The 26,400-nt window shown below is 48.7% G+C and overlaps 1 protein-coding gene and 1 long non-coding RNA gene across 4 annotated transcripts; one reads left to right on the top strand and one right to left on the bottom strand.

Moving 5' to 3' along the window:
- The first annotated feature begins 294 nt into the window (after positions 1-294).
- On the top strand, positions 295-3,020 carry LOC124473351. Its single transcript, XR_006956720.1, has 2 exons — positions 295-554; positions 2,193-3,020. It is a non-coding gene; the product is annotated as an uncharacterized LOC124473351 (long non-coding RNA).
- Positions 2,859-24,905, bottom strand: sptlc3 (serine palmitoyltransferase, long chain base subunit 3). Of its 3 annotated transcripts, XM_047028668.1 has the most exons (12): positions 24,607-24,896; positions 22,214-22,405; positions 20,830-20,984; positions 20,498-20,646; positions 15,550-15,674; positions 14,099-14,192; positions 12,387-12,492; positions 10,543-10,762; positions 7,706-7,832; positions 5,301-5,436; positions 3,742-3,871; positions 2,859-3,524 (listed from the first exon to the last, which is right to left on the bottom strand). In XM_047028668.1, exons 1-12 carry the CDS (start codon positions 24,715-24,717, stop codon positions 3,411-3,413), a joined length of 1,659 nt encoding a protein of 552 aa, XP_046884624.1. In that variant the 5' UTR covers positions 24,718-24,896; the 3' UTR covers positions 2,859-3,410. The 3 variants fall into 3 exon arrangements, with proteins under 3 accessions (XP_046884624.1, XP_046884622.1, XP_046884623.1); XM_047028666.1 differs by lacking the exons at positions 2,859-3,524; positions 3,742-3,871 and adding an exon at positions 4,469-5,213 and having other exon boundaries at positions 24,607-24,905; XM_047028667.1 differs by lacking the exons at positions 2,859-3,524; positions 3,742-3,871 and adding an exon at positions 4,469-5,196 and having other exon boundaries at positions 24,607-24,905.
- Between the last annotated feature and the right edge of the window lie 1,495 nt (positions 24,906-26,400).

Raw genomic sequence — 26,400 nt, 5'->3', positions numbered from 1 at the left:
ATGCTTTAAAGGACCATGCCGCTATATCAGGTTGAGCACTTGGTACGACTTATTTTGAACAAACCGTGTATAGTGAATAGACCCGCTTTTACACAAATGTCGACAGACATAATATAGATATAGCCCGCTAGTCAAGTATAGTGTAGCTTAGTCTAGTAGAGTGCTCTCAAATCCTATTAAACAAATATTTTCATTCATTCTGGATGTGTGTGTCCATCTTCTCGTTTGTGAAATCGTCACGTTCTTTGTCCCAGATGGTCAAAGAGGTTCTCAAATCACACAAGAAGTCTTTCCACATAAGTCTACTTAACTCTGCCCCCTGTTGATAACTTGCCACAATATGTATCTATGCCCCAGCGAACTGCTCTAATCTCTTCTTAGGCAAAGCACAGCTGCCTAAAATATGTAAAGCTGTGTTTAATCGTCTTCACCTCCAGATTCTCCCCAGAAGAGACGGGGAGAGGGGGGTGGTGAGCACAGCCTCGGAGCCCATGGACGACTTCAAACAGCCAGCAGAGGATCCCCCACCAGAATAGAAACAGCATACCATTCCAGTAAGTTTTGTGTGTGTTGTGTGTGAGGAGTGTATATGAGGTGTGTGTGGATCCACAGTTCTAAAGAGAGGTGTGAGTGGGTTGGAGGGGCTCCTAACCAGCTCTGGACTGGGACTGAAAAACGGCCCGGGACTTTGAAACGCAGACCGGCCGACGACCGTGTATTATTATAATATATTTTATTATTTACATTATGCCACAGCCGTTTGCCCGGCCGTTTGGAAAATCTCCCGACGGCCAGTCCGACCCTGATCCTAACCCTCAGTGTGTCTGGACAGATGTTCCTCAGACACCATACAGACCACTTCCCATTTCAGCTCTAACAGAGCCCCTGGAAGTGAGAGAGAGGTGGGGAGAGAAGTGCTGCAGCACATCTGTTTTCCAGACCTGTCAAGCCTCTCTGACACTGTGACACAGAGGAAGGGAGCTGGTGGAGGTGTGTCAGCAGGCTGGAGAAGCTGCTCTCAGACGAGGAGCTGCTCTGTCTGTGTGTGTGTGTGTGGTGTTTCACTATGAGTCTGTCTGTGTGTGTGGTGTTTCACTATGAGTCTGTGTGTGTGTGTGTGTGTGTTAGTTTTCCCCCAGCCACACGTTTGGATTCTCACTTTGCAATCAACTGAAAATGAGCAGGCTTACTTCGTATAAACACAATGTCCTGGATACATTTAGCACACAAGCAGTTCGGAACAGGCTCTGGTTACCCCCACCCCCTGCCCTCTAAACCCCTCTCAAACACACTTGTCACTGGTTAAGCCGTGAATGAAAGTTGTGAGGAGAATGTGTGAATAAGCTTACAAGTGATCTGTACATCATCTCTGCGGCTCTTTGTGTGTGAATGACTGAATCTTGATCTGCTCTTAAAGCAACACCGAGAATAGGGGTCTGTCTGGAATCTACCACGCTGCTCACAAGCTGGATTGAGTTTCTGTTAACCTAACTTTCACTGTCTCTCCTCGTGTTTTACTGAGGAATGAGTCCATCCTTTCGGCACCTCAGTTCTTTGAAGTGGTTCTGTTTATATTGAACATGAATGAAGGGGAGAACAACCTGTCAGAGCAGCTCTCATTAGTGCTGGAGGATGTGTCAGGGAGGATGTGTCAGGGAGGATGTGTCAGGGAGGATGTGTCCTGGAGGATGTGTCAAGGAGGATGTGTCCTGGAGGATGTGTCCTGGAGGATGTGTCAGGGAGGATGTGTCCTGGAGGATGTGTCCTGGAGGATGTGTCAGGGAGGATGTGTCCTGGAGGATGTGTCCTGGAGGATGTGTCAAGGAGGATGTGTCCTGGAGGATGTGTCAGGGAGGATGTGTCCTGGAGGATGTGTCAGGGAGGATGTGTCCTGGAGGATGTGTCCTGGAGGATGTGTCAAGGAGGATGTGTCCTGGAGGATGTGTCAGGGAGGATGTGTCCTGGAGGATGTGTCCTGGAGGTCACTACACGATCTCTGTTCAGTGTGCTGTGGACACAGTTTAGGCTGGAAGAGACAACAACCAGGATGTTACCAGGATGTTACCGTTATGATGGTGTGTGAAACACCATCAGGGGTGGTTGAGGGCATGATGTCACTACAAACTGCTCTTAATACAGTTGCCAGTTGAGCCTCTTCATTGTGTTTGTATTCTTCTCCGTTCTTGTAACAGACAACCTCTGCAGTATGTTGTTCACGTGATGGAAAATACAGTTTTATCGTCCTCTGGGCAAAACAAGTGTGGACTAGACTTAAGCTGACACCTTGTGAAACAGTCAACATCTCCCTTGGATTCCTCCACAAGTTAATCAAATGATTACTCCATGCCAGGAGAATTCAGATTCAAGAGTTAATGACTAGGTTTGGTTTGTGTTGGCTCAGGTGAGACATGCTCCCAATGTTCAGCATGAAAGAACTCAGACACTGTGAGGGTGAAAACAGTCCCTCTTTAAGTTGCAACAATTAAGCTGTTAAGACTGAATACACAATGTCTTGCCACAAGACATGCCAAAGCACCTATTCTGTTGTGCACACAAGCTTTTTTATGGAAGCAAATCAGTACCTGAATTTGTTGGTTTGGAATTCACCTCTTTAAAAATGAAAGTGTGTTGAAATTTCAACATTAAGTTTTCAATGCCTTTAAAAATTCAAAATATCAAGTCACTGATTTGCTTCCATACTTTTAAGATTTGAGATTTATTTGCATGTCGAAGAGATAATTACAACTGTCTATGTTTATGGAAACTATGTACTATTATGTATTATGAAACTATTATGTTTTATCTATAAATACCGCACTGGTTGTGTAGCAATTTACTAGAACAGTTTTCAAACAATGTCTGGATGTGATAGTCATTTATGTTCAAACAATCGATAACAATAAGAGTTTTTCGTCAACACTGGTATCATGGCAAGAAATGAACAGAAAACAAGTTTAACTGTAAATAAATGCAAATCATACATGTATTCCAGATCTGTTCAGTCTCATGAAGATGTTTGTTCCAGTGATCACACCACTGCTGGCACAAACAAACAAACACCGTAACAACCTCAGCCCTCTACCCACACCTGTACAGAAACTCTACAAACAGAACTAGTAAACTCTTAAAGGGATGTGGGCCTTCAATTAATACACAAGAAATACAGTGCTCTGTGTCTCTCTGTCCCCTCAATCCTAATAAGAAATATAATGATCTCTTCATTCACACGGTTTCTAAACGTGTGCTGTTCCAAGCGGCTGCCAGACATATGGTCCTGAGTTAGTCCTTGTCGTGCAGTGGGACGGAGGGGGGTGAGTGGTCCTCTGTCACAGTGGACACAGGAACACGCCCTCCGCATGTGGAGCGGTCCAGTCTCTCGGTGCAGAGGTCAGAGGTCAGGGGTCAGGCCATCAGCTGTCCAGCTCATAGTCTGTCTCGTCATGGAGCTGTGGTCGAGGGGAGTACTTCCTCCGGGAGAACTTCAGGCACAGATCATCTCCCACTTCATTCATGTCCTGCAGCACCTGAGGACAGTGGAGGAAGGTAAGTATGCAACAGTGTTTGTGTGAGGGTGTGTGTGTGTGTGACAGAGGTGTGTGTGTGTGTGTGAGAGGTGTGTGTGTGTGTGTGAGAGAGGTGTGTGTGTGTGTGACAGAGGTGTGTGTGTGACAGAGGTGTGTGTGTGACAGAGGTGTGTGTGTGACAGAGGTGTGTGTGTGTGTGTGTGTGTGAGAGTCTCACCTTGTCCAGCATGTCTCTGGTGTGTGCAGCAGACAGACAGAAGCGAGCGCGGGCCTCACCGATGGGCGTGGCTGGGAATCCCACCACCACCACTCCCACCCTCCTCTTCAGCATGGCCCGGGAGAAGGCCCTGAGGAACACAGAGCCAGCCATCACAGGCAGGAACACAGACCCAGCCATCACAGGCAGGAACACAGGCCCCCAGCCATCACAGGCAGGAACACAGACCCAGCCATCACAGGCAGGAACACAGACCCAGCCATCACAGGCAGGAACACAGGCCCAGCCATCACAGGCAGGAACACAGGCCCCTAGCCATCACAGGCAGGAACACAGACCCAGCCATCACAGGCAGGAACACAGACCCAGCCATCACAGGCAGGAACACAGACCCAGCCATCACAGGCAGCCCTGCACCTTTTGGTTTAAGCTAAAACACCTGCAGCAGCGCTCCATGTACGGCCCCTGAATATAATAAATCCTGTTTACCTTTCACTGACAGGGTTAAAGGTTATGTAAACACTTAGTCAGCTCACATAGGAGGAACTCTCTGATCTCAGCAGCGATGGCTGGAGTGAATTCTTTTTGGAGGGGGATGAGAGAGCGAGGAAGGGGGGGGAGGGGGGGGGGAGTGTGTGTGTAAAAGTGAGAGACAGAAAGAGAGAGAGAAAGAGAGGGGGTGAAAGTATGTGTGTGAAAGAGAGACAGACAGAAAGATAGAGGAGGGTGAAAGTGTGTGTGTGTAAGAGAGAGACAGAGTAGTGGATCCAGCAGCGTGGGTGACTGACAGACAGAGAGGCCTGTATGCCTGTGGCACTAGCAGGCAGGGCATAGTGAGCAGTTCAAAGGCCTGCCAGCTGCCAGCAGCAGCAGCCTGTATGCGTGCCAGAGGCCTGTTATCTTTGGAAGGACCCTGAAACGCCTGCGAGAGGGTGAGAGTCGCACGGCACATTTCTCCCACCACCGACCCCCCGAGCATCTGGCCCATCCAGCATGGCCACTGTCCAGAGGACCTGGGAGAGGAAACACTGACCTCTCTGGACTGACGAGGGGAAATGACCACAATACACCTATGGTCTGCTAATCATTAACCCAGTCACTGAACTGGTTTTCAAGCATTTAGACTTCAAATCCTAAAGCCTCCACTTTCTCTGAATCCTTGATACACAGGGGTGACGTGGAGGGCTGGCCCTGGTGACGTGGAGGGCTGGCCCTGGTGACGTGGAGGGCTGGCCCTGGTGACATGGAGGGCTGGCCCTGGTGACGTGGAGGGCTGGCCCTGGTGACGTGGAGGGCTGGCCCTGGTGACGTGGAGGGCTGGCCCTGGTGACGTGGAGGGCTGGCCCTGGTGACGTGGAGGGCTGGCCCTGGTGACGTGGAGGGCTGGCCCTGGTGACATGGAGGGCTGGCCCTGGTGACATGGAGGGCTGGCCCTGGTGACGTGGAGGGCTGGCCCTGGTGACGTGGAGGGCCTGGTGACATAGATGCACCTGTATACTGATGTTCCCAGTGTGGCTTCCTCCAGGTGTGCCGTCAGGGTCAGGAGGGGAGGTACTTACACCACTTTGCCAGGCATGTAGAGCAGCACGGGCACCACAGGGGAGTCCTCGTTCCCATAGATGATGAATCCCATCTCCTGCAGTCTGGATCTGAAGTACCTGGTGTTGGCTGCCAGCTGCTGAACCCTACTGATGCCTACAGAACAACAGCAAAGCACACACAGTTACACATGCTCTAGTAACCAGCCCTGGTAGGTGACTGTTGATCCAGACAGTACAGATAGTAGCAGGCATACAGAAGCTTCCACATGCTCTAGCATCTAGCTTGTGGCTCTACCATCCTTCACTATGACCCCCCCAGCCTCTACAGTGGACCAGCCTCCTCCATGATCCAGCAGCAGATGGTTTTGTTTTGTCAGTGTCTCAACGCGGCATGCGCTGCCAAGGCAGGGCTTTACAGCCCAGGATACGATAGCTTTCACCCCCCACACCCTGCCTCTGGACCACAGCCCAGGAGGAAACCCAACACAAGTAGCACTTAAGTGTTATGTCCAGATAAATATCACCACAGACAAATCAATAGCATGAGAGGGGGCCTGATGCAGCGCCTCCCAGGCTCTCTAACCACGTGGAGCGGGGGACAACCACAGGCCCAGCCACAGGCCCAGCCACAGGCCCAGCCACAGGCCCAGCCACAGACCCAGCCACAGGCCCAGCCACAGGCCCAGGCAGAGGCCCAGCCACAGGCCCAGCCACAGGCCCAGCCACAGGCCCAGCCACAGGCCCAGCCACAGGCCCAACCACAGGCCCAGCCACAGACCCAGCCACAGGCCCAGCCACAGGCCCAGCCACAGGCCCAACCACAGACCCAGCCACAGACCCAGCCACAGGCCCAGGCAGAGGCCCAACCACAGGCCCAGGCAGAGGCCCAGGCAGAGGCCAGGAACATAGATCCCTTATCTCTCTGCTTACCTGGGAACAGGTTGGGGACTGTTGACCTTAGATTTAGTTACTAAGCACACACATGTGCTCTGTATGCACATATCTCTCTCTCTCTGTGTAGGAGTGTGTGTGTGTGTGTGTACCAGTTTGGACCCATCAGCCCTCTCACAAGCTCCCTGAGGACCCTCCCTGAGGACCCTCCCTGAGGAGCACAGCTTCTCCCAGAGAGAGACGGGTCAGGAGGGATTTCCGCACAACAAGCTGCTGTTTTCCGAGGGTGCGTCAGGCTCCAGGCATCTGTAGGAGAGGGTTACGCAGCGCTCAGCACCACACATCCTGAGGCTTGCAGCTCCCGCTCTGCTGCACCACACACACACACACACACCACACCACACACACTCCATCTGGACTCTGGCTGACTGATGTGAAAACCAGCCGCAGGTAGAAACTATGCAGGCTCAAGTAATCTCACATGTTCTCTCATTTCAATAGAGAACTCACTGTTTCTAGCAGTGGATATCCAACACACTTGTGTACCTTTCATTGTACTGTATGACTGTGAGGCCGTACATACAGAACTCTATGATGGACTGTATGGTCGTAGAGGCCCCTCCCTCCCTACACACCACTGGGGAAGGAGCAGCACCAAATCCTTCTAACTTACCTGTCCTGTCTTTGTTACAAAAGTTAAATGAATTTGAAGCCAGGCTCAGAGAGGCCAGGCTCAGAGAGGCCAGGCTCAGAGAGGCCAGGCTCAGAGAGGCCAGGCTGAGAGAGGCCAGGCTCAGAGAGGCCAGGCTCAGAGAGGCCAGGCTGAGAGAGGCCAGGCTCAGAGAGGCCAGGCTCAGAGAGGCCAGGCTCAGAGAGGCCAGGCTCAGAGAGGCCAGGCTGAGAGAGGCCAGGCTCAGAGAGGCCAGGCTCAGAGAGGCCAGGCTCAGAGAGGCCAGGCTCAGAGAGGCCAGGCTCAGAGAGGCCAGGCTCAGAGAGGCCAGGCTGAGAGAGGCCAGGCTCAGAGAGGCCAGGCTCAGAGAGGCCAGGCTGAAAGAGGCCAGGCTCAGAGAGGCCAGGCTCAGAGAGGCCAGGCTCAGAAAGGCCAGGCTCAGAGAGGCCAGGCTCAGAGAGGCCAGGCTCAGAGAGGCAGTGCTCAGAGAGGCAGTGCCCAGAGAAGAGCCCTCCCTTCCCAGAGGGATCTGACCGGCCAGGCTACAAAGGCTCTGGGTGTCTGGAGCCATTACTGCCGAGGCTGTTCATCTTTCCTCTCAGCACACGTGAAACTGATTTTCCCCCAGGCAGGGTCACGTGCAGGGGCCCTGTTCGTCTCCCCTCCCCCTGACAGGACCCCTGTAATCACTAGCACGTTTCCAGACCGCTGCGGCTGTTTATCTTCCCCTGTAGAGCTGGGTTTACCTACAAGGCTAACACCGGTCCTGCCCTGAAGGAGCGGCCAGGCTGAGTCTACCCAGAGCCACACTCTCTGCTCCTGGGGTGTGACTGCAGACGGAGGGAGAAGGATGTTCGCTTACCCACTGTCGTCCCGTCCAGTCCCATAATGCACTTGATAGCCCGGATGATCTGCTCCGTGATTGGTGGAGACATGGCGGAGGCGTAGACCGCACTGTGGGAGTGGCAGCGAAGGTAGTCCACCAGCCTCTGCAACAAATTAGAGGTTCCAATCAACCAATCAGAAGTTAGCAATCAACCAATCAGAGAGGTAAAGACGTTGTGGGGTGTTGTATAGGATATACAGTGCCTGTGAGAGACAAAAACACCAAACGTCTATTACCGTTTTTTAGGGGCACATGCATGTTACTATTGTTAATATGAAACCAACTAGTTAATTTTATGGTTTGAAGATTTCCTGACATAGCAACCTAGCTCTCCCTTTGAGGTATTTTAAAACCTGCAGTTGATATTTTGTTGTGCTCTCTGAGAATACAGCATCCAGTAGCACATTCACATCACAAGGTACAGCAGGGAGGTACAGTAGGATTCAAATGGTTATATTCAACAAACTATGAGCAGAGTGATATCATTTTGAGGTGTATGTTGGGTCTAAGCATGTAGTTACCCCTAGGGACCACTAGGGCGTGCCCAACCCCTGAGTGGTCATCAAACCCAATCCCACCAACCAACCAACACCTTCCAACCGTTCTTTAACAGTCTGGGCCTGTGACTGTGCCCAGGGGCCCCGGTCTGGCCCTGGTTCAGGGGAGAGAGCCCTGGTTCAGGGGAGAGAGCCCTAAAGCAGAGAGCAGGAAGCAGAGAGCAGGAAGCAGAGAGCAGGAAGCAGAGAGCCCTAAAGCAGAGAGCAGGAAGCAGAGAGCAGGAAGCAGAGAGCAGGAAGCAGAGAGCAGGAAGCAGAGAGCCCTAAAGCAGAGAGCAGGAAGCAGAGAGCAGGAAGCAGAGAGCAGGAAGCAGAGAGCAGGAAGCAGAGAGCCCTAAAGCAGAGAGCAGGAAGCAGAGAGCAGGAAGCAGAGAGCAGGAAGCAGAGAGCCCTAAAGCAGAGAGCAGGAAGCAGAGAGCAGGAAGCAGAGAGCAGGAAGCAGAGAACAGGAAGCAGAGAGCAGGAAGCAGAGAACAGGAAGCAGAGAACAGGAAGCAGAGAGCAGGGCTCAGCAAGCTTATCTGGTCTCTGAAATGTGTGGTTTTGGTGTGGAGGAGGAGGCAGAAGGCCTGGTTGTGGGCCTGCCAGCAGAGGTGTGGGGGGAGGGGGGCTAGTGGTCAGGGGTGGAGAAGAGTCAGGACACCACTCCCCCGCGCTGCCATCTGTGTCCATCGGGGGGCGGCGAGCCGCTCCGCACATGAGGACTGGGGTTCGGGGGGAAAGGCTCGACCTGAGGAGGAGAAGGAGGCTGAACCACCCCACCATCTGCTTCCGTTTACGGAGCGGGGATTTGCACTGCTTTAGGGCCTTGCAGGGTCTCCCAGCAACAGAGATAAAGCGGTTAAGAGGAAACGTCCAAAATCCCCCCTGACCCACATCTGTGGAGGAGAAGCCAGCAGGCAGAAGTCCTGGACGCCCTCTGAGCCTGCTAGCAGCTCAGTGACTGTCCGGTCACACTGCAGCAGCCCTGCACACGCATGCCCTGCGTTCACAGGTAGACAGCCTCAAACAGCCTCTCCCACACATGGATGAAGTGAGTTAGGAGCAGTTTGCAGTCTACTCATTAGGGTACTTATTTCTGGCAAGCTTATAAAATATGCCCGACATATCACTGCCTTTCAGAACACATCTGCTGGAACTGTTTTTAGTGGTCCAACCCTGAATCCATTTAACGCTGGATTTCGAGATTCTCACCACAACAACAAATCAGTCCGATATCAAGGCTTCCTCCCCGTGTTCCCTTCAGCGGCGTCTAGACGTGTACCACAGACAGCTGTCGGGGGAGGCGGCGCTGCAACTTCAAACACCATCACGCTCGTTAAAGGCCATCCTGTGTAATCTAGAGCGCAGTTCCGACATTGGCCACAAGAAGGGGCTGGCAGGTGTCCAGCTTCACCTTGGTGTCCCAGCAGCATGGAGCCAGCATGGCACTGTGCGCGGGGAGGAAACAGGTCCTCTGATCTGCTCATTCAAACAACATGGCTCCCTCACTCCCATTCCTTTCTAATCAACTGGCACGCTGCTACTGATGTGGTTGTGGACTCAAGTCCACGTTTTAATGGAGTCGTGAGAAATTACAAAGACTCCGAGACACACCGAGATCTAAACATTTGTTGGGCACATGAGGCGAGAGAGAGACAGGCAGGAGACGGAGACAGAGACAGAGACAGAGACAGAGACAGAGACAGAGACAGAGACAGAGACAGAGACAGAGAGACAGAGACAGAGACAGAGAGAGAGACAGAGACAGAGAGAGAGACAGAGACAGAGAGAGAGACAGAGACAGAGAGAGAGACAGAGACAGAGAGAGAGAGAGAGAGAGAGAGAGAGAGAGAGAGAGAGAGAGAGAGAGAGAGAGAGAGAGAGAGAGAGAGAGAGAGAGAGAGAGAGGGGACGGGGACGTGGGGCTGGTGTAGACAAGGTCAGGGGTAGTTCTGAAGTGGACTCTCCATCCATCTGTCCTCAGAGGAGAGGGTGTAAGAGTGAGCGAGACAGGGCCAGACAGCTCCCATGCTACTCGTCATGAAGACTCACCACGCTACTGTACGGAACGTCCTATCAGCCCAGCCATCTACAGACCCCAGGATTATCCTGTTCTGCTAGCCACAGATGTGACAAATGAGTTCCAAGCACGGGAGGAGATGCGAAACAAGTCAAGCTACTCAAAGTGGAGACATCTGGTGTAGGTTTCTGCTGAGCAGACAGGACGATAGAGGTGTGGTGGAGCGTTGTGAGCAGGTGTTAATACTAGCCTACCCTGCTCCCAGCCATGTAGCCTCCACACGCTCCAAAGCTCTTGGTGAAGGTCCCCATCATCACATCCACATCAGCAGGGTCGACCCCAAACAGCTGGCTCACGCCCCGCCCTGAGCCGCCCACCGCCCCGATGCTGTGAGCCTCGTCCAGGTACAGGTAGGCCTTGTACTTCTTCTTCAGGGCGATGATCTCAGGCAGGCGCACCAAGGAGCCCTCCATGCTGGGGGGAGGAACACACACACACACATATAGAAACATTAAAAAAGAAGCGAGCACAGCAACACTTCATTCACAACGTGACCCACAGTGGGACCTGTGACAGCTGACTGGGCCTGGCGTAGCTTCACCTCCAGATTATACAAGCATCCATGCCCCATCTCCAAAGGATCTTATCCCTCCCCCTCTCCTGTCTTCCTCCCACCTCTCTCCCTCCATCCCTGCTGTCCACAGCAGCCCTTGTAAGGGCATAAGGAGGCTGGGAGTGTGTGCTGTGGCTGGGCAGGAGTTCCCAGACCTGCTAGGCCCCGTGATGGAGCACCCCTGTACCTCCTGTAAACCAAACGACAACAGACAGAGTTCCTGCAAGACTTATGAGGACTTCAAAGGAAGCCTGATCCCAGCTAAAGCATGCGCCAATCTTTATCCAACTCTTTTGATGTCCTGGGAGGGAGGGAGGGGTGGGGGGGGGGGGGAGGAAGGGGTGGGCGGGGGGGCTTTAAAAACTGTACCTGCCCTGTCTGTGATCTGCAGGGAATCTTCTGATAAGTGTGGCTTTGCAGATAAGGCATTTAAGTCATTCCAATTAAGAGCTGGATTGAGGTGGAACTAAAAGGTTGGATTTATATCCATTGACGACCACATTAAAAAACTTTGGCAGATCACTGGAGGATAAGAGGACTCCTCCTTGGTCCACCTTCCCCATCAGACACTCATTTAGACGGGTATGTTTAAGGGAATGTCTCCCTTAGAGCCAAACCTCGGTGGGGAGATGAAAGATACCGTGGGAGAACTGCAAGATAAAGAACAGAACAAGATAGAGAGAAGAGGATCAGGCGAGCAAGCGATGGTGAAAGATAAGAGAGATGGGGGGGAGAGCGAGGGGGGAGAGAGAGAGACAGAGAGAGAGACAGAGAGAAAGAGGGAAGAGAGAGGGGAGAGAGAGAATTGTGGAGGAGTGAGCCAGAGAGGAATGGAGAGAGTGAGTAATACAAGAAGGAGGGATGGAGGGCAGGGGGGAGAGAGAGAGGGAGTGAGGCAGAAACACAGTTGTAGTTGGAGGTGTAGTGGAGTGGATCTCAGTGGCTCCATGTGGCCTTGATTTGGAGCTAATGAACAGATGGAGAGGGTCACAGGCCCCTGGCTGTTCTCTGCCAGGACAGACACACAATCTCCCTCCTCCAGTAATCAAACAGCACCAGACCCCTAAAGCACAGCAGTCTCTCCCTCCTTGTCTCCCTCCTTCTCTCCCTCAAAAAACTACCTACCCACCTGCTCACCCACACAGACGCAATCTCCAAACACACAGACACACCTTCCTGATTATTCCACAACACAGAGTAAGGAAATGGAAAAGAGGCAAGACACAAGAACTGAGCCACACACACACACGCCCGAGAAAGAGACAGAGAGAGAGAGACAGAGAGAGAGACAGAGAGAGAGAGGGAGAGAGAGACAGAGAGAGAGAGAGACAGAGACAGAGAGAGAGAGAGAGAGGGGGAGGGGGCTCCTCAGGTTACTAATAAAGATTGCAGTCTGAGTAGGCTAAACCCTGGCTCTCTTTAAACTACAGAGCACCTGTAAGCCTGCAGTCAGAGCAGAGCAGAGGGAGGGGGGGGGATGCTGACCTGTAGATGCCCTCCACCATGATCAGCAGCTTCTTCCAGGGTCTGTGGGTTCGAGGTTGACCTGAACACACAGCCTCCTTCAGCAGTCTCTCCAAGCTCTGCATGTCTGGGAGGCACACAGACACACACACAGACACACACACAAACACACACACACACAAACACACACACACACACACAGAGACACATCAGAATCATCATCATAAAAGGATGTCGTTTAAAATCATTGCAGAGTATGGCTGAAGAAAAAATAAATCCAAAAGATTGATTGTGTTTTAAACCTGTGATATTAGCACTATGAAAGCTAACAGCCAGGGTAGTGATAAGGAAGCCCAGAGCAGATCACTGATTCACCTGCCAGCTCCCAGAGCAGATCACTGATTCACCTGCCAGCTGCACCTTTCACACAGCTCAAACAGCAAGTACCAAAGCAGAACAGAAGTCCTTAACACCTGCTAGATGTAGCTAGAGAGAAGCAGCCTCCACCTGAGGCCAGCAGCCTCCACACTGAGGCCAGCAGCCTCCACACTGAGGCCAGCAGCCTCCACACTGAGGCCAGCAGCCTCCACACTGAGGCCAGCAGCCTCCACACTGAGGCCAGCAGCCTCCACACTGAGGCCAGGCTGACACCTCCGGGAGCAGAGGGGATCACAGCTACAGATAATGACCAAAAAGCAATGGTGCATTCATTAAATACTGTTGAAACCCTCCCTGTCCTGGGATCATGTCGTGAGAGCTCGATCTCATGAGCTGCTGATGTAGACAACACAGCGGCCAGGAGATGGCAGTATTGACCAACACACAACGAAACACAATCCCCTCAGAAACAGAAACAGCCGAGCAAGAGCTGTCTCATTTATTAAATCAGCCCACAATCAATCGACTGAGACCAGAACACGTTTATCAACATGACTGTCGTGTCTGTCTCTGCACGGGGCCTTGAAAACCTTGCTCAGGAATCCTCAGGTATGCACCTCACTCACGCTACCAGGCAGCCCCAAACAGCCCTGCAGGCCACATGCCGAGCGTCTGTCAGGGTGGTGTGATCGGCTGTGTCTTCCATGCTGCCAGACCTGCTAAGCCAGTCCCGTCTAGCCCGGACGCCCTCCTCCGCCCACTGACAAGACACACAAGTACTGTAGCACAGCACTCAGCCCAGGAGCAGACAGGAATACAGAGAGAAGACTGAGGGAGGGGAGGGAGGGAGAGAGGGATTGGAGGGAGTCAGGGGGGGAAATGGGGAAGGAAGAAGGGAGGAAGGAGGAAAGGTGGAGAGAGGCAGGGAGTGGTCAGCTGGTGAGGTGCCTGAGGCCCTGCTCTCCCAGAAGCCATACCCCCGGGGGGCCCAGGGAGGAGCCTTAACAGACTGTGCTTGTACCTGTCAGCACACATTTGCTGCTGCAGGTCTGCATGTCAGATCTGCTCATTTGTCCTGTCTGCCGAGAGGAGGAGGGGGAACGTTTCCAACGCACGCACACTAGTCCTCCACTCAATCTTATTTACCTCTCTTATCTTTTCTAGGAAAAAGAATTAGACAACACAAAGCCTAATTGGCATAGTCCACAGTGTATTCATCTACATTCATGATTGTTGTTTGATGTTTGGACACAGCATGTGACTTGGTTCATCTTAAAGTGAAGACCCAATCCCCTGAGAAGGAGGAAACAGGTGGAAGGGAGTATGAGCTACATCTCCACACTGGGTCTACTCACTGTTGTGCTTGAACACCCGGATGGTTGCTCCTGACAACCGCGCTCCCAGGATGAGAGATGTGTGGTTCAGTTCGTCACTCAGGATCAAGGAGCCCTGGAAACAGGCCGAAACAGGGCGGGGTCACAAACAACATCTCTTCAAACGAGCCAGGCCCAAAACTAACAAGCGTCCTCTTACACATACAAGCGTTCCTCAAACACTGGCGCAGCGCAGCAGCCATCTCCAAGCAACCATCGCCAAGCAACCTCCTATTTGCATCGTCCCTCACAGCTCAAACACACTCCAGGAGTCAGAGCGGAACGTTTTCGGCAGCGTTAACATTTGCCCACATTAGCGTGTGTGGCCTCTTAAAGGCCTCACGTTGACATGATGACAGTGGCAGGGAGGCAGGGCACAGGGCCTTGGGTCTGGGGGGGGCTCCCTGGTGTACCAGCAGCACAGGGCCTGGGGTCTGGGGGGGGGCTCCCTGGTGTACCAGCAGCACAGGGCCTGGGGTCTGGGGGGGGCTCCCTGGTGTACCAGCAGCACAGGGCCTGGGGTCTGGGGGGGGCTCCCTGGTGTACCAGCAGCACAGGGCCTGGGGTCTGGGGGGGGCTCCCTGGTGTACCAGCAGCACAGGGCCTGGGGTCTGGGGGGGGCTCCCTGGTGTACCAGCAGCACAGGGCCTGGGGTCTGGGGGGGGCTCCCTGGTGTACCAGCAGCACAGGGCCTGGGGTCTGGGGGGGGCTCCCTGGTGTACCAGCAGCACAGGGCCTGGGGTCTGGGGGGGGCTCCCTGGTGTACCAGCAGCACAGGGCCTGGGGTCTGGGGGGGGCTCCCTGGTGTACCAGCAGCTGTCAGCAGGAATGCCTGGTTGGGCCTGCAGCCTGCTACAGCCTGGGTCTGAGGAAATGACCTGCGCTGGACGGAAACATCCAGAAACCCTGGATGCGTTCTCCTCTCCCTGGAGGATCTGCACCATGGCTGCGTTTACTACCCACCCCACAGTCACTTACACCCCAGCCCCCAGCCACCCCCTCCTTCTCTCCCCTCCTGTCTAGTCCAATCAGTGACAGCCGAGCTCGGTGTTGCCGACGGCGAGGCCTTGTGGCTAGCTTGGTGCTCCAGCAGAGCCGGGCGTGGAGCCGTCATGCCCGCGAGGCCCGCTCCCTCTGACGGCTGCCCTTCGCTGTCTATCGTGCGGGCCTGACTGTGACTGTGGAGGCCCTGGGCCTCCCTCCTCCTGGCTGCTGTTATGTCTAATTAGGATTTTAATTAATGGGGGTGGGAGGGGAGCTGAGTGTTATTCAGCGGCGTTCTCATTCATTTAGGCCATCTGGGGGGAAGGGACAAAAGCTGAGCTAATTAGATCCCTTTGAACCGCCGTGAAAACTCGGGTCTACAGAGCAGAAGTGTCGCACTGTTTTGTTTCGTAGCGTGTGTGGTGTGTGTGTGTGTGTTTGAGACGCACCTTGCCAACCAGTGCTGGTATGTTCATAGAGTTAGTAGCGAAGCCCATTCCAAAGGCCATGCAGGCCTCCACCCCCAGGAAAGAAGCCACCAGCTGCTCCAGCTCCTGGTGGATCCTGAGGTTACCTGCCAGACACAACAACAACAACAATCAGTATGACAGGACAGAACACCGCTCTCCACCCACCACGGCTCTGAAGAAGCAGCCATGACAGCCTGACCATGTTGTGGCTTTGTTGCTCTGTCATGTCAGGCAGGTGTCAGGCAGGTGTTAGGTCCTAATAGCAGCTCGGTGAGAGACTGGAGAGCCAGGGGGGGAGGATCTACACAATCATAGGGCAGGGGGAACGGGTGCACTCTGGGGGAACAAGTCCCACCAAGTCTGTACAAGATCAACAAATCATGAGCAAACTGGTAATATGACTGAAACATTGTATTGTGCAGTAAAGACATAAGCTGTTGGGCTTGTCCAGGACAGCTGATGGAAAGCTTTTATTTTATTTTTTCACTGCATGATATCCAACTGGTCTGTTGACATACATTAGAGTAACCTCATGCAATAGGAATTTGCATTATATCAAGCCAATATAATTAGTGACATATACTTAGTCTCCTTCAAATTACTTTTTTAAACAAAGGAACATCATTATCATACATCTGTGGTCTAAATTTATCTAAATCTAATCACTGATAAAGACAGAGCTGGAGAGAGAGCCAGAGAGAGAGAGAAGCGAGGCCTAACATATGTTGTTGCTCTGTAGACGTTAGGCCTCGCTCCCCCACTTCCCTTCCTGAAACATATTGAATGTGTCATACAACGCTTTCTAATGTCTGTCTGTCTAAATATAGATACAGTGCCCTCCAAAAGTATTGAAACAGTGAGGCGAATTCCTTTATTTTTGCTGTAGACTGAAAACATTTGGGCTTGACATCAAATAATGAACGTGAGACCAGAGATCAACGTTTCAGCTTTTATTTCCAGGTATTTACATCAGGATCTGATGCACAACTAAGAAAATATCACATTTTGTTTGAATCCACCCATTTGTCATGTGAGCAAAAGTATTGGAACAGATATACTTAAAACATATTTAAGTGAATAAGACTTAATATTTAGTTGCAAATCCTTTGCTTTCAATAACTGCAGCAAGTCTGTGACCCATTGACGTCACCAAACTTTTGCATTCTTCCTTTTTGATGCTTTCCCAGGCTTTCACTGCAGCCTCTTTCAGTTGTTGTTTGTTTTGTGGGGTTCCTCCCTTCAGTCTCCTCTTAAGCAGGTAAAATGCATGCTCTATAGGGTTTAAGTCTGGAGATTGACTTGGCCAGTCTAATACCTTCCATTTCTTGCCCCTGATGAACTCCTTTGTTGTTTTGGCAGTGTGTTTTGGGTCGTTATCTTGCTGCATGATGAAGGCTCTGCCAATCAGTTTGGTTGCATCTTTCCTTAAATTGGCAGACAAAATGTTTCTGTAGACTTCCGAGTTCATTTTGCTGCTGCCATCATGTGTTACATCCTCAATGAAGATTAATGAGCCCGTCCTAGAAGAAGCCATGCAAGCCCAAGCCATGACATTACCTCCACCGTGTTTCACAGATGAGCTTGTGTGTTTGGGATCATGAGCAGTTCCTTTCTTTCTCCAAACTTTAGCCTTTCCATCACTTTGGTAAAAGTTAATCTTTGTCTCATCAGTCCATAAAACTTTGTCCCAGAATTTTTGAGGTTCATCTCTGTACTTTTTGGCAAATTCCAGCCTGGCCTTCCTATTCTTCTTGCTAATGAGTGGTTTGCATCTTCTGGTGTAGCCCTTGTACTTTTGTTCATGAAGTCTTCTGCGAACAGTAGATAGTGATACCTTCACTCCTGCCATCTGGAGGTTGTTGCTGATCTCACTAACAGTTGTTTTAGGGTCTTTCTTTACAGCTCTCACAATGTTTCTGTCATCAACTGCTGATGTTTTCCTTGGTCTACCTGTTTGACGTCTGTTACTTAGTACACCAGTAGTTTTCTTCTTCTTCAGGACATTCCAAATGGTTGTATTGGCTATGGCCAATGTTTCTGCAATGGCTCTGATTGATTTTCCATCTTCTCTAAGACTCACAATTGCTTGTTTTTCACCCAAAGACAGCGCTCCGGTTTTCATGTTGTTTTCACCTCTGAATACAGTCTGCATAGACAAAACCTATCTTACCCAATCTGAACCTGAGTGTAGACATTCAGTGGTATTTATTGATTGAATAATGTATGTAATAGGACACACCTGGGCAACAAAACACACCTGTCAGTCATATGTTCCAATACTTTTGCTCACGTGACAAATGGGTGGGTTCGAACAAAAAGGTGATATTTTCTAATTTGTGCATCAGATCCTGATGTAAATACCTGGAAATAAAAGCTGAAACGTTGATCTCTGGTTTCACATTCATCGTTTGATGTCAAGCCCAAATGTTTTCAGTCTACAGCAAAAATAAAGGAATTGGCCTCACTGTTCCAATACTTTTGGAGGGCACTGTATATATATAATCTATCTGTCTATCTATATATATATAGCCTGTCCTATTCTGCTCTCTCCATCCAGCTCCGTCCCCTGTCAGATCGATTCAGATGTTTCCTCAACCCGTTAGACTCTCAGACCCTACTGGCGCGTGCAGCTCGTTTAATCAGGCTGCACTGGCATCTGGTGTCTTTATAGAGTTTCCATGCCGGCTCTGTCCTCCTGCTCCCTGATCACCATGCCGGCTCTGTCCTCCTGCTCCCTGATCACCATGCCGGCTCTGTCCTACTGCTCCCTGATCACCATGCCGGCTCTGTCCTCCTGCTCCCTGATCACCATGCCGGCCTATGTCCTCCTGCTCCCTGATCACCATGCCGGCCTATGTCCTCCTGCTCCCTGATCACCATGCCGGCTCTGTCCTCCTGCTCCCTGATCACCATGCGGCCCTGCAGAGTGTTGCTTTAGTTCTGCATGGGCTCCGACAGGAGAGTGGAGTTCTCCCAGAGTCACCTGGGTTACCTCAAGTCAAGTGTGAATTATGTCCATTAAACTTCTGATTAAACGGTGTAGGCTGTTTGAATGTCACAGGTTCGCCTGAATGCCAAGTAACGTTTTCACCGTGGTAACAGCATCCCCTGATCAAGGTTGGAGACGCCTGCGGATCAGAACCGCGCGTGAGTGGATCTTCAGGATTACATCTCCTTTTGTTTTTCAGCACAAGTCACACGTGACTAGGGAACATCTGCCAAGATTTCAACACCAGGAGTTAATCATTTCCATCTCTGACCTCGCATATGTAATCTTATAAAACAACCAATAAAACCTCACATCACCATGTCACCGGCCTCACAGGCTTCTAACGTTTGAGACGTTTGTACCTTCAGTCCATCATCCCTAGAGGGAAGTTAACCATTCTGGGGGAATTGAGTCTCTGCTAATCATTGTTAGAACAGTGAGAAATGGAGGACCGTACACTGAAATGCCTACCTGTGAATGGTTAACACAAACCTGTGTATAAGCTTCAAACACACACACAGTAAACACAGCAACTTCCCCTTCCTACTTGACTTCAGCACAACACGGCCACAGTCAGGATCCCTCTAAGCAGACAGCAGCAACCCACAGTGAGCAGTGTGCTTTGGGGCCAGTTCACCAGATGTGACTGCGCTCTGTATATAAATCACTCCATGGGAGCTAAACATTGGATATGAGGGTGTCATTCTTCAAACATGGATGCTGAGATCATTAATAATTGATGCTTAATACAAGCCCATGGAAGGGACTCTCCCCAAAAAATAAACACATTACAAACATTTGCAGAAACCGCCTAATTTGGGTAAAATAAATTCTACAAATAAATAAATAAAATCCTTCCATGAATAATAAATGGCGTTGGTGGGGAGGTACTTTGTACAAACATCCACATGACTAATGATCGCATGCTCTTTCATCCCCTGGTCTTCTGTTCCTGTCTCTGAGGTCATCAGGGTCGTGTCGGGGGGGCTGGAGCGACACGCTCTCTCAGGGCTCCTAGTGTGACATCATCGTGTGACATCATCGTGTGACATCATCGTGTGACATCATCGTGTGACATCATCGTGTGACATCTTAGCCCGTCATTCTGCCCCCAGCCCAGGTACAGCAGATTGGGCCGTCCCAATTGTGCCCTAGCCCACACCAAAACTAAACAACTATTTGGCCAGAACAAAGACATTTAGTCAAGTATGAGCTTACGAAAGGTTTCAAGTGGAGACTGCCGACAATGTTTATCCAAGTGTTGATCTATATCCACCCACCTCAAACAGGTTATACCACAACAATAGCAAACAGAAACCTAATTGACTAGGTCTGGCATTTAAGGAAGTTGCGAAAGTTGGCCAAGAGTCGTACAGCATGTATATAGTAGTAAGGCCCAATATGGGTCAGATTACCAGATCCGTCTTCAGATCTCCTCACTTCTAACAGCGAGATGCTCAGATGCTTCCGTGGCCTATTTTAAAGTGTTTCGTAATGTTACGATACACCAGGATATCTCCATTGCTCCGTGTGGACCACTATGTAATGATTCCAGCTTATGCTCAAACTGTACATAATTTAACAATGGCTGAATTATTCATACATCATAGCCGCCGCTGGAAGATAATTAAAGATTCTGGCAGTATAATTCATGAGAAAGATAATAAATGATGGTGCCTGAGATAAAAGAGTTGGAATTTCTTGCCAGTTTGATGGTAAACCTTATCAGTACCATAGTGTGCCCTAGTTACCTTACGGCCTAATATGACTAATACAAACAAAAAGGGAATTCTAAAACTGTATTGTAGAAATATTGCAGTAAACCCCTGGAACTAGCGCAATCACACTGGAACAACCACATGTTCCCGTGTTTTCTAACCTTCAACACCGAAAGTCGAAAGTGCGTATTCCGTGGAATCGAAAGTCAACCAGACTTACCCATTTCCTGTCTCGTGCTGCAGACCCCAACGCCATACTGACGTGTTTTGTCGGCCACGGTTTTCATGAAGTCCGCGTTGTTCTCCGCGAAACCCAGGTAGTTGTAGGAGCCCATGTTGATGACATTATGTAGTGTCTTCCCAGTTAACCTGCAGTAGCGGAAACATCATTTTAGATCCTGTTTGCGTCCGGTTTGATTACAAAACAAAAACAAGCACATCGTGTTCCAAACAGATCATTCTACGCGCATTAGCAGTAGCAGGTCTCTGTTGAAGAATAACGTTCTATTATTTAGTAACGGACAGTGGAACAGTTCCAATTAAGGACATTACCTGAAGGTCCAGTTATAGTCATCAGAAACTCTCTCCATCAAATCAAACACAGGACCAGGCAGACTGCAAATAGGTCTGTTCCAATTGTCACGCACCCTCATGTACAGGTTACGATTGTAAAAGTTCTCAAAATCTTGATAAAGTGGAACGAAATCCTGCCAACAAACAGAAATATTAAATCAGAGGATGCAAGTAAACATTTAAAACACAATTAATTGCATGAAATAAGATAGACGGAGGGATAAAGATGTGTCATATTTAACAGACTGGTCATGAAAGGCTTGGAGGGCCCTATGAAATGAAGTCCAGTGGAGATTGTATTAAAGCCTGTTTGAATTGATACTGATCACAAAGTTGGTAACTGCTGTGTTCAAAGGGTTCCCTGATGACTGGAACACAGCACACCAGCCTGACTGATATGGAGAAATGTCATTAACCGTGTTTATAAGAGTCTTTGATGATCCCAGTTTCAAGCTCCATAAACAACATGAAGCATCTGAGCCAATGAAGGGAGTTCTCACAGAGAGCACAGCACACATAAGAACCCAGACTCAAACTCATAAAGTGACCCCTGCCAAACAGAGGGCACAGATTTGCTTCTTTGCCCTCCAAGACGTCAGGCCCTTTGTCACTGAACAAAGCACTTTTTACTGTCTTTCTGACATTCAGACTGATTGGAATGGCTTAATATGGCAAAATAAATTACTCTTGTAAATCTACTAACAGCAAGTGTGTTTCCGTGGTGGTTGAATCAGTCATCTGTAGAACACATCAACAGAATCAGTATTTATACCCTTCCCATTATCCAAAAGCGGAACTTTTTGGTTGGAACGATCTCAGAGGATAACAGTGAAGCAGTAAAAAATACATTTGAATCCTCTGAGAATTAATTAAGTCTTAAATAGATAGTCTCCACGGTGTCCTCACTTTCACCCACAGCATCACAGGATCAAGGATAAACAAGGAGGAGGAAGAGAAATAAAACTCTGCTTTGAACATCCACTCATCCAAAGCAGCATTTTTCTGCATTGAAATAGGGCAGGAGCAAAGTGGGTTTTGGACCATCTGCCCAATATATTAAGTAATTTACCACCACTATATTTGATGCTAACTATATGTTCAGAGGGCGAAAGAGAGAGTCATAGAAAGAATGAGAGAGAGACAGACAGACAGACAGAAAGTGACAGAGTGAGATACAGAGAGAGAGAGAAAGAAAGAAAGTGTGAGTGAGTGAGAGAGATTCTTTGAGGTAAATTCCTTGTTTGTGCAAACATTCATGGCGAATAAAATCCCTTCTGATTCTTCTGATTCTGATTCTGAGAGGAGAGAGAATGTGTGCAAGACTGAGACAGACAGAGAGAGGGTAGGGTGGGGTGTTGCTCACCTTCTGTTCATGTCGTTCCTGGGCAAGGTGGCATCTCTCCAGGCCCACCGCCCTGAGAAAGTCCCTGAAGTAGCCAAACAGGGTGACAATGCCAAACCCCAGGTATGTCATGACTGCCACATACATGGGCGCCTGTTCAAACGCCTCTGATGCACGTCGCCTGGGCAACGGCCCCTTCCACGGCCCAGTTCTCTGCAGCACAAAACAGGAAGAAGACATATGCATGTGTATTCTGCATTGTGAACATAACATTGATGCTTGAAACGATCTGCTACAGTGAGGGAATTTTCGTTTTGATATTCAGCAGATATGCTGTTAAACAGGTATTACTTTTTAATCTCTTCATTTCAGATTCAGAGTGACAGACTAAAGCCATAAACAGATAATAGTAATGAAGAAAATATTTAAACGTACATCGCAAGTAAGCCTTTAAGTTAATGATGTTAGCATTGCTATTTCAAAATATGACCAAGAAATAATTAACCATTTATAAACGTTTTTAGTTTACTAGCCAGTGAATACAGGGAAACCCCAACTTAAGTTGAAGAACATGAGATTAAAGGTAACATTTCTTCAAGGAACTTTTAAAACTGCCTCTAGTAAGCTTGAGTTGTCCGACACCTTATTCAACATCAAATTCAAGTCACTTTTAAGGATGCAACATTGTTAAGCAGCATTAATGAAAGATCGTTGACACCACTCACTAGGATACTCTTGTGGCAGTGACTTTACAGACTGTACATCTGATGATACTGAAGGGGCCATTTCTCTTCCCAGATATTACATGAGACTCATGACTGAAACCACAAGGAACTTTTGTGTATCTTGTATTGTAGGGGTGGGAATCCTTACGATTCGAATCGATTGTTGGAGTCACAAATCAAATAAAAATCGATTCACGATATTTTGAGATTTTTAATTTAAAAAAATTATCAACACATTACATTACATGGGTGTTTTTTACATTTGTGAATCGATGTGAATTGCTAGAAGAATGAATCGCGATTCAAATGTGAATTGATTTTTTCCCCCTACCCCTATTGACAGTCAGTGGATCTGACAGAGATTAGAAAACGCAGCTGTAAAGATGATGAACGGCACGTCCTTCTGTTTGCTCATATTATGTTAAAACCATACACAGAAGTTATACTGGTCCCACTTTACATCATATCTGTTAAGGAATGAGGTGACGCCTTAAGATTGTAAGCACTGCCAAACCCAGGGATTGTAGTTTGACTTGATTATTTGTTAGCACTACACTGGGCAATGTGCACACATCTGACACCATTACAAATACACACTTTGAAGCAATAGCCTAATCTTCCAACCACAAATCCTTAAAATGTGCACTTCATGAACATTAAAGGTAAACTAGCTACATTTGAATGATCCAGTGACAACAAAATGTTAAGTCTAACTAGATATATAGCATTATGCAAATGGGAGTGTCAGTTGCACAAATTAGACTCGTTTATGTAACTGCAAGTCCACTATGAAGAAATCACTTCTATATGATAGGTTTTAGAATAATATAGCCTGACTATATCTAAACTGTGGATTCCAACCATTTCAAGGTTCATGTCCCATTTACAAAAACTTTCAAGGCCTGATTTAAATTGTCAAGACTTCAAACTTTTTGTGAGGGAAGTATTTAAGGCCCGTGGCAATCCTCCGGTACTCAGGTTTGGAACACCTGGTAAATGAGGTCAAAGTTGGCAACCATTTTGCTTGCAGGACTAGGTCCAACTGGAGCTCCACCTTTGAAAAAGTTGCTAGAGTATGAATGAAATTGTCGGCGTTGTGCAACCTTGATTTTTTGTCCAACACGGGGGACACTTCAAAGCAGTAGCTAGCTAAGAAGATTGACGTTAGCTCAAATACTGACTGACATAATGATGTCACCAGGACAAACAGTATGTTGTTTTGCATAGGCTAGCCTAGGTGGTTTCGTTCGTACTGTACTGGATCATTTCCTCATCCACATAAATAAAAAAAATTACAATTGAGGCACATTTAAAAATAGAATTGATTCCCTTGTATAGTAAAAGTAAAGACAATGTAAAATACTGCTTTGCAATTCATTTTAGTGTGAGAAATCCCAGACCGCTTTTTGTAGACCAACAACGTTGACAATGTGAAATCACAACTGTCAGTGTCAACTGAACTGGGCGCGCCAAACTAAAAAGCTTGAATATGATCTCGACTCCTTTTCATTAAAGAGCATGTGAGTATCCCCTGGTTAAACGTAGGCCAGCCAAGTCGATTCCCCGACTGAATATATTATTTTCGACAATATCTTCTTAACAACCTGTTTTAAATGATGACAGTTGTAGGAATGCACTTGCCTACGTTGCGGTCGATACTTTTTTCCTACACAGCTATACAGTACATACCTCAGCCTTGTGATAGCCATTTGTCCTTTTCTTAATACCGTTTTTCAAGTCACACTGGTTTAAATATTGTTTGATATTTCCGTTTTTCACATGACTGTCAGGTCTAGCCATTCCTTTTCAGAAAGTCGAGTAAACTCGACTTGAATGAAGGAAGTGTATCTCCAGAGTTTGGACTCGCGGTAGTGTGCGTTCTACCTGGTGACTTCCTCATTGCCCTGTCACTCTAAAACCATGCGCACCTCTGTTATGGTTTGTAATTGTAGATCCACCGGCATTTAAAATCTGTTGCCCAGTTCCAACAACCCAACCGATTTTCATTATTTTTTTTCATGAAGGTGCAAACTTTCACTTCTCTATTGTACGAAGATTTATGCTACTGACTACAGGAAGAGATTGCCACACACATAAAAGGAAGTTCAGCATTTTTAAGAGTCTAAATCAAGACTTAAATGTACTAAAGCTTCTGTTGTTTTATAGCTGTTTATCTGTTTGTTAACAAATAAAATATACTGGGAGGGTTCTGTTGTCATGTTTATTTACACAGAGCATTCTGACTTCAACAAGCAAAGATAAAAGTCCTATATATTATGTATGTGTGCTTAATGTGCAGAGCTCTTAGTGGCCTTGTGGTGCAACTTGCCTGACTGCATCCTTGATATCACTGCCATCAAGGCACAACGAGGTGGAAGGAGAATGTGTTGGTCAAAGTTCAAATGCCTCTTTGAGGAAACCACCATATACTGAATAGCTTTGAAGATACATAGGAAGGGTGCCACAACAAGACTGGTATAGTATCACTTAACCAATATAATGGTTGTGAAATAACCTGTTGCCTATTCAAGGAATGAAAGCCCTGTGTTCTTGTGTACTTAGATTACAGGCAGAGCAGGTAATGAATAGCAGAGAGGGCAGTAGAGTTTATAATGGCACTCTATCCACAGCAATAACATTATTACTGGGAAGGTCACATTCCAACAAGCCTATCTCCTCTGTCTCCCTATTTTTTCAAATATATATTTAGAGCATTTTTCATGCTTTGTTGAACAGTTTTGAAGTGAAGTGTGACAGAAAAGGCAGGGAGAGAGAGGGGGAGAGAGATAGAGCGAGAGAGGTAGACAGACAGCAAAGGGCCAAGGCCAGATTCTTACATAGGCTGCTGCGGTAAGGCCTCAGCCTACATGGTGGCACGCTTATCCGGTTAGCTAGCGGGTGCCCCATCCCCACCTTCCTCTGCCTCTATCTCTCCAGATCCCTTCTCTCACCCCTCCACCCTCCAACAACAATCTGCGCTGTCTCTCTCACACATGTCTGGAGCTTTTAAATCTTAATTTGAATTGCAAAACTGAGAGGATCAGGCCTTGTTGGATGATGGCCTGTGATATTTGGGGTGAAAACACCAGGGCCCTGTGGGATGGTGCTTGTCATCACGACAGAGCTGCCTTCACTTCACATCAACCCAAGACGGCTAGGGGTGTCTCATAAACAGATGCTATGAGAAACAGAATCGATGATCACATTAGCGAAAGGGGGAAAGAAGTGTTTAAACTGAGTGAAACAGGAAAGAAGACAGAATCAGAAGCAAAATGTAGATCTGAGGAAAGTAACGTTGCCACAGTCATAATTATTCTGATACAACGCTCGCTCTCGCCCTCCATGAATCCCAGATGTAAACCTGAGTGTAGATGGAGTAGCTGCTGGAGTCTACCTCCTCTACAGGGCTGATCTCTATCCTCTATCCTGGGACCAGCTGTAACCTAGATCTGTCAGGCCTCATTAACCAAATCAATCTGGTTC

The sequence above is a fragment of the Hypomesus transpacificus genome, chromosome 11 (genome assembly GCF_021917145.1).
Source record: "Hypomesus transpacificus isolate Combined female chromosome 11, fHypTra1, whole genome shotgun sequence".
In the NCBI taxonomy this organism is placed as follows: Eukaryota; Metazoa; Chordata; class Actinopteri; order Osmeriformes; family Osmeridae; genus Hypomesus; species Hypomesus transpacificus.
The sequence above is the reverse complement of the archived record's forward strand: the minus strand, read 5'-3'. Positions and strand labels throughout refer to the sequence as shown.

Bases quoted from the DNA above. Each gene is read 5' to 3' on its own strand.
- sptlc3 (XM_047028666.1), bottom strand. From the start codon at position 24,717: ATGGCTAGACCTGACAGTCATGTGAAAAACGGAAATATCAAACAATAT. The intron at 14,193-15,549 runs GTGCGTCTCAAA...GCCTGTTTCCAG, and splicing joins TACCAGCACTGGTTGGCAAG to GGCTCCTTGATCCTGAGTGA. The intron at 5,214-5,300 runs GTAAGTACCTCC...CTATGTCACCAG, and splicing joins TACATGCCTGGCAAAGTGGT to GCCCTCCACGTCACCAGGGC.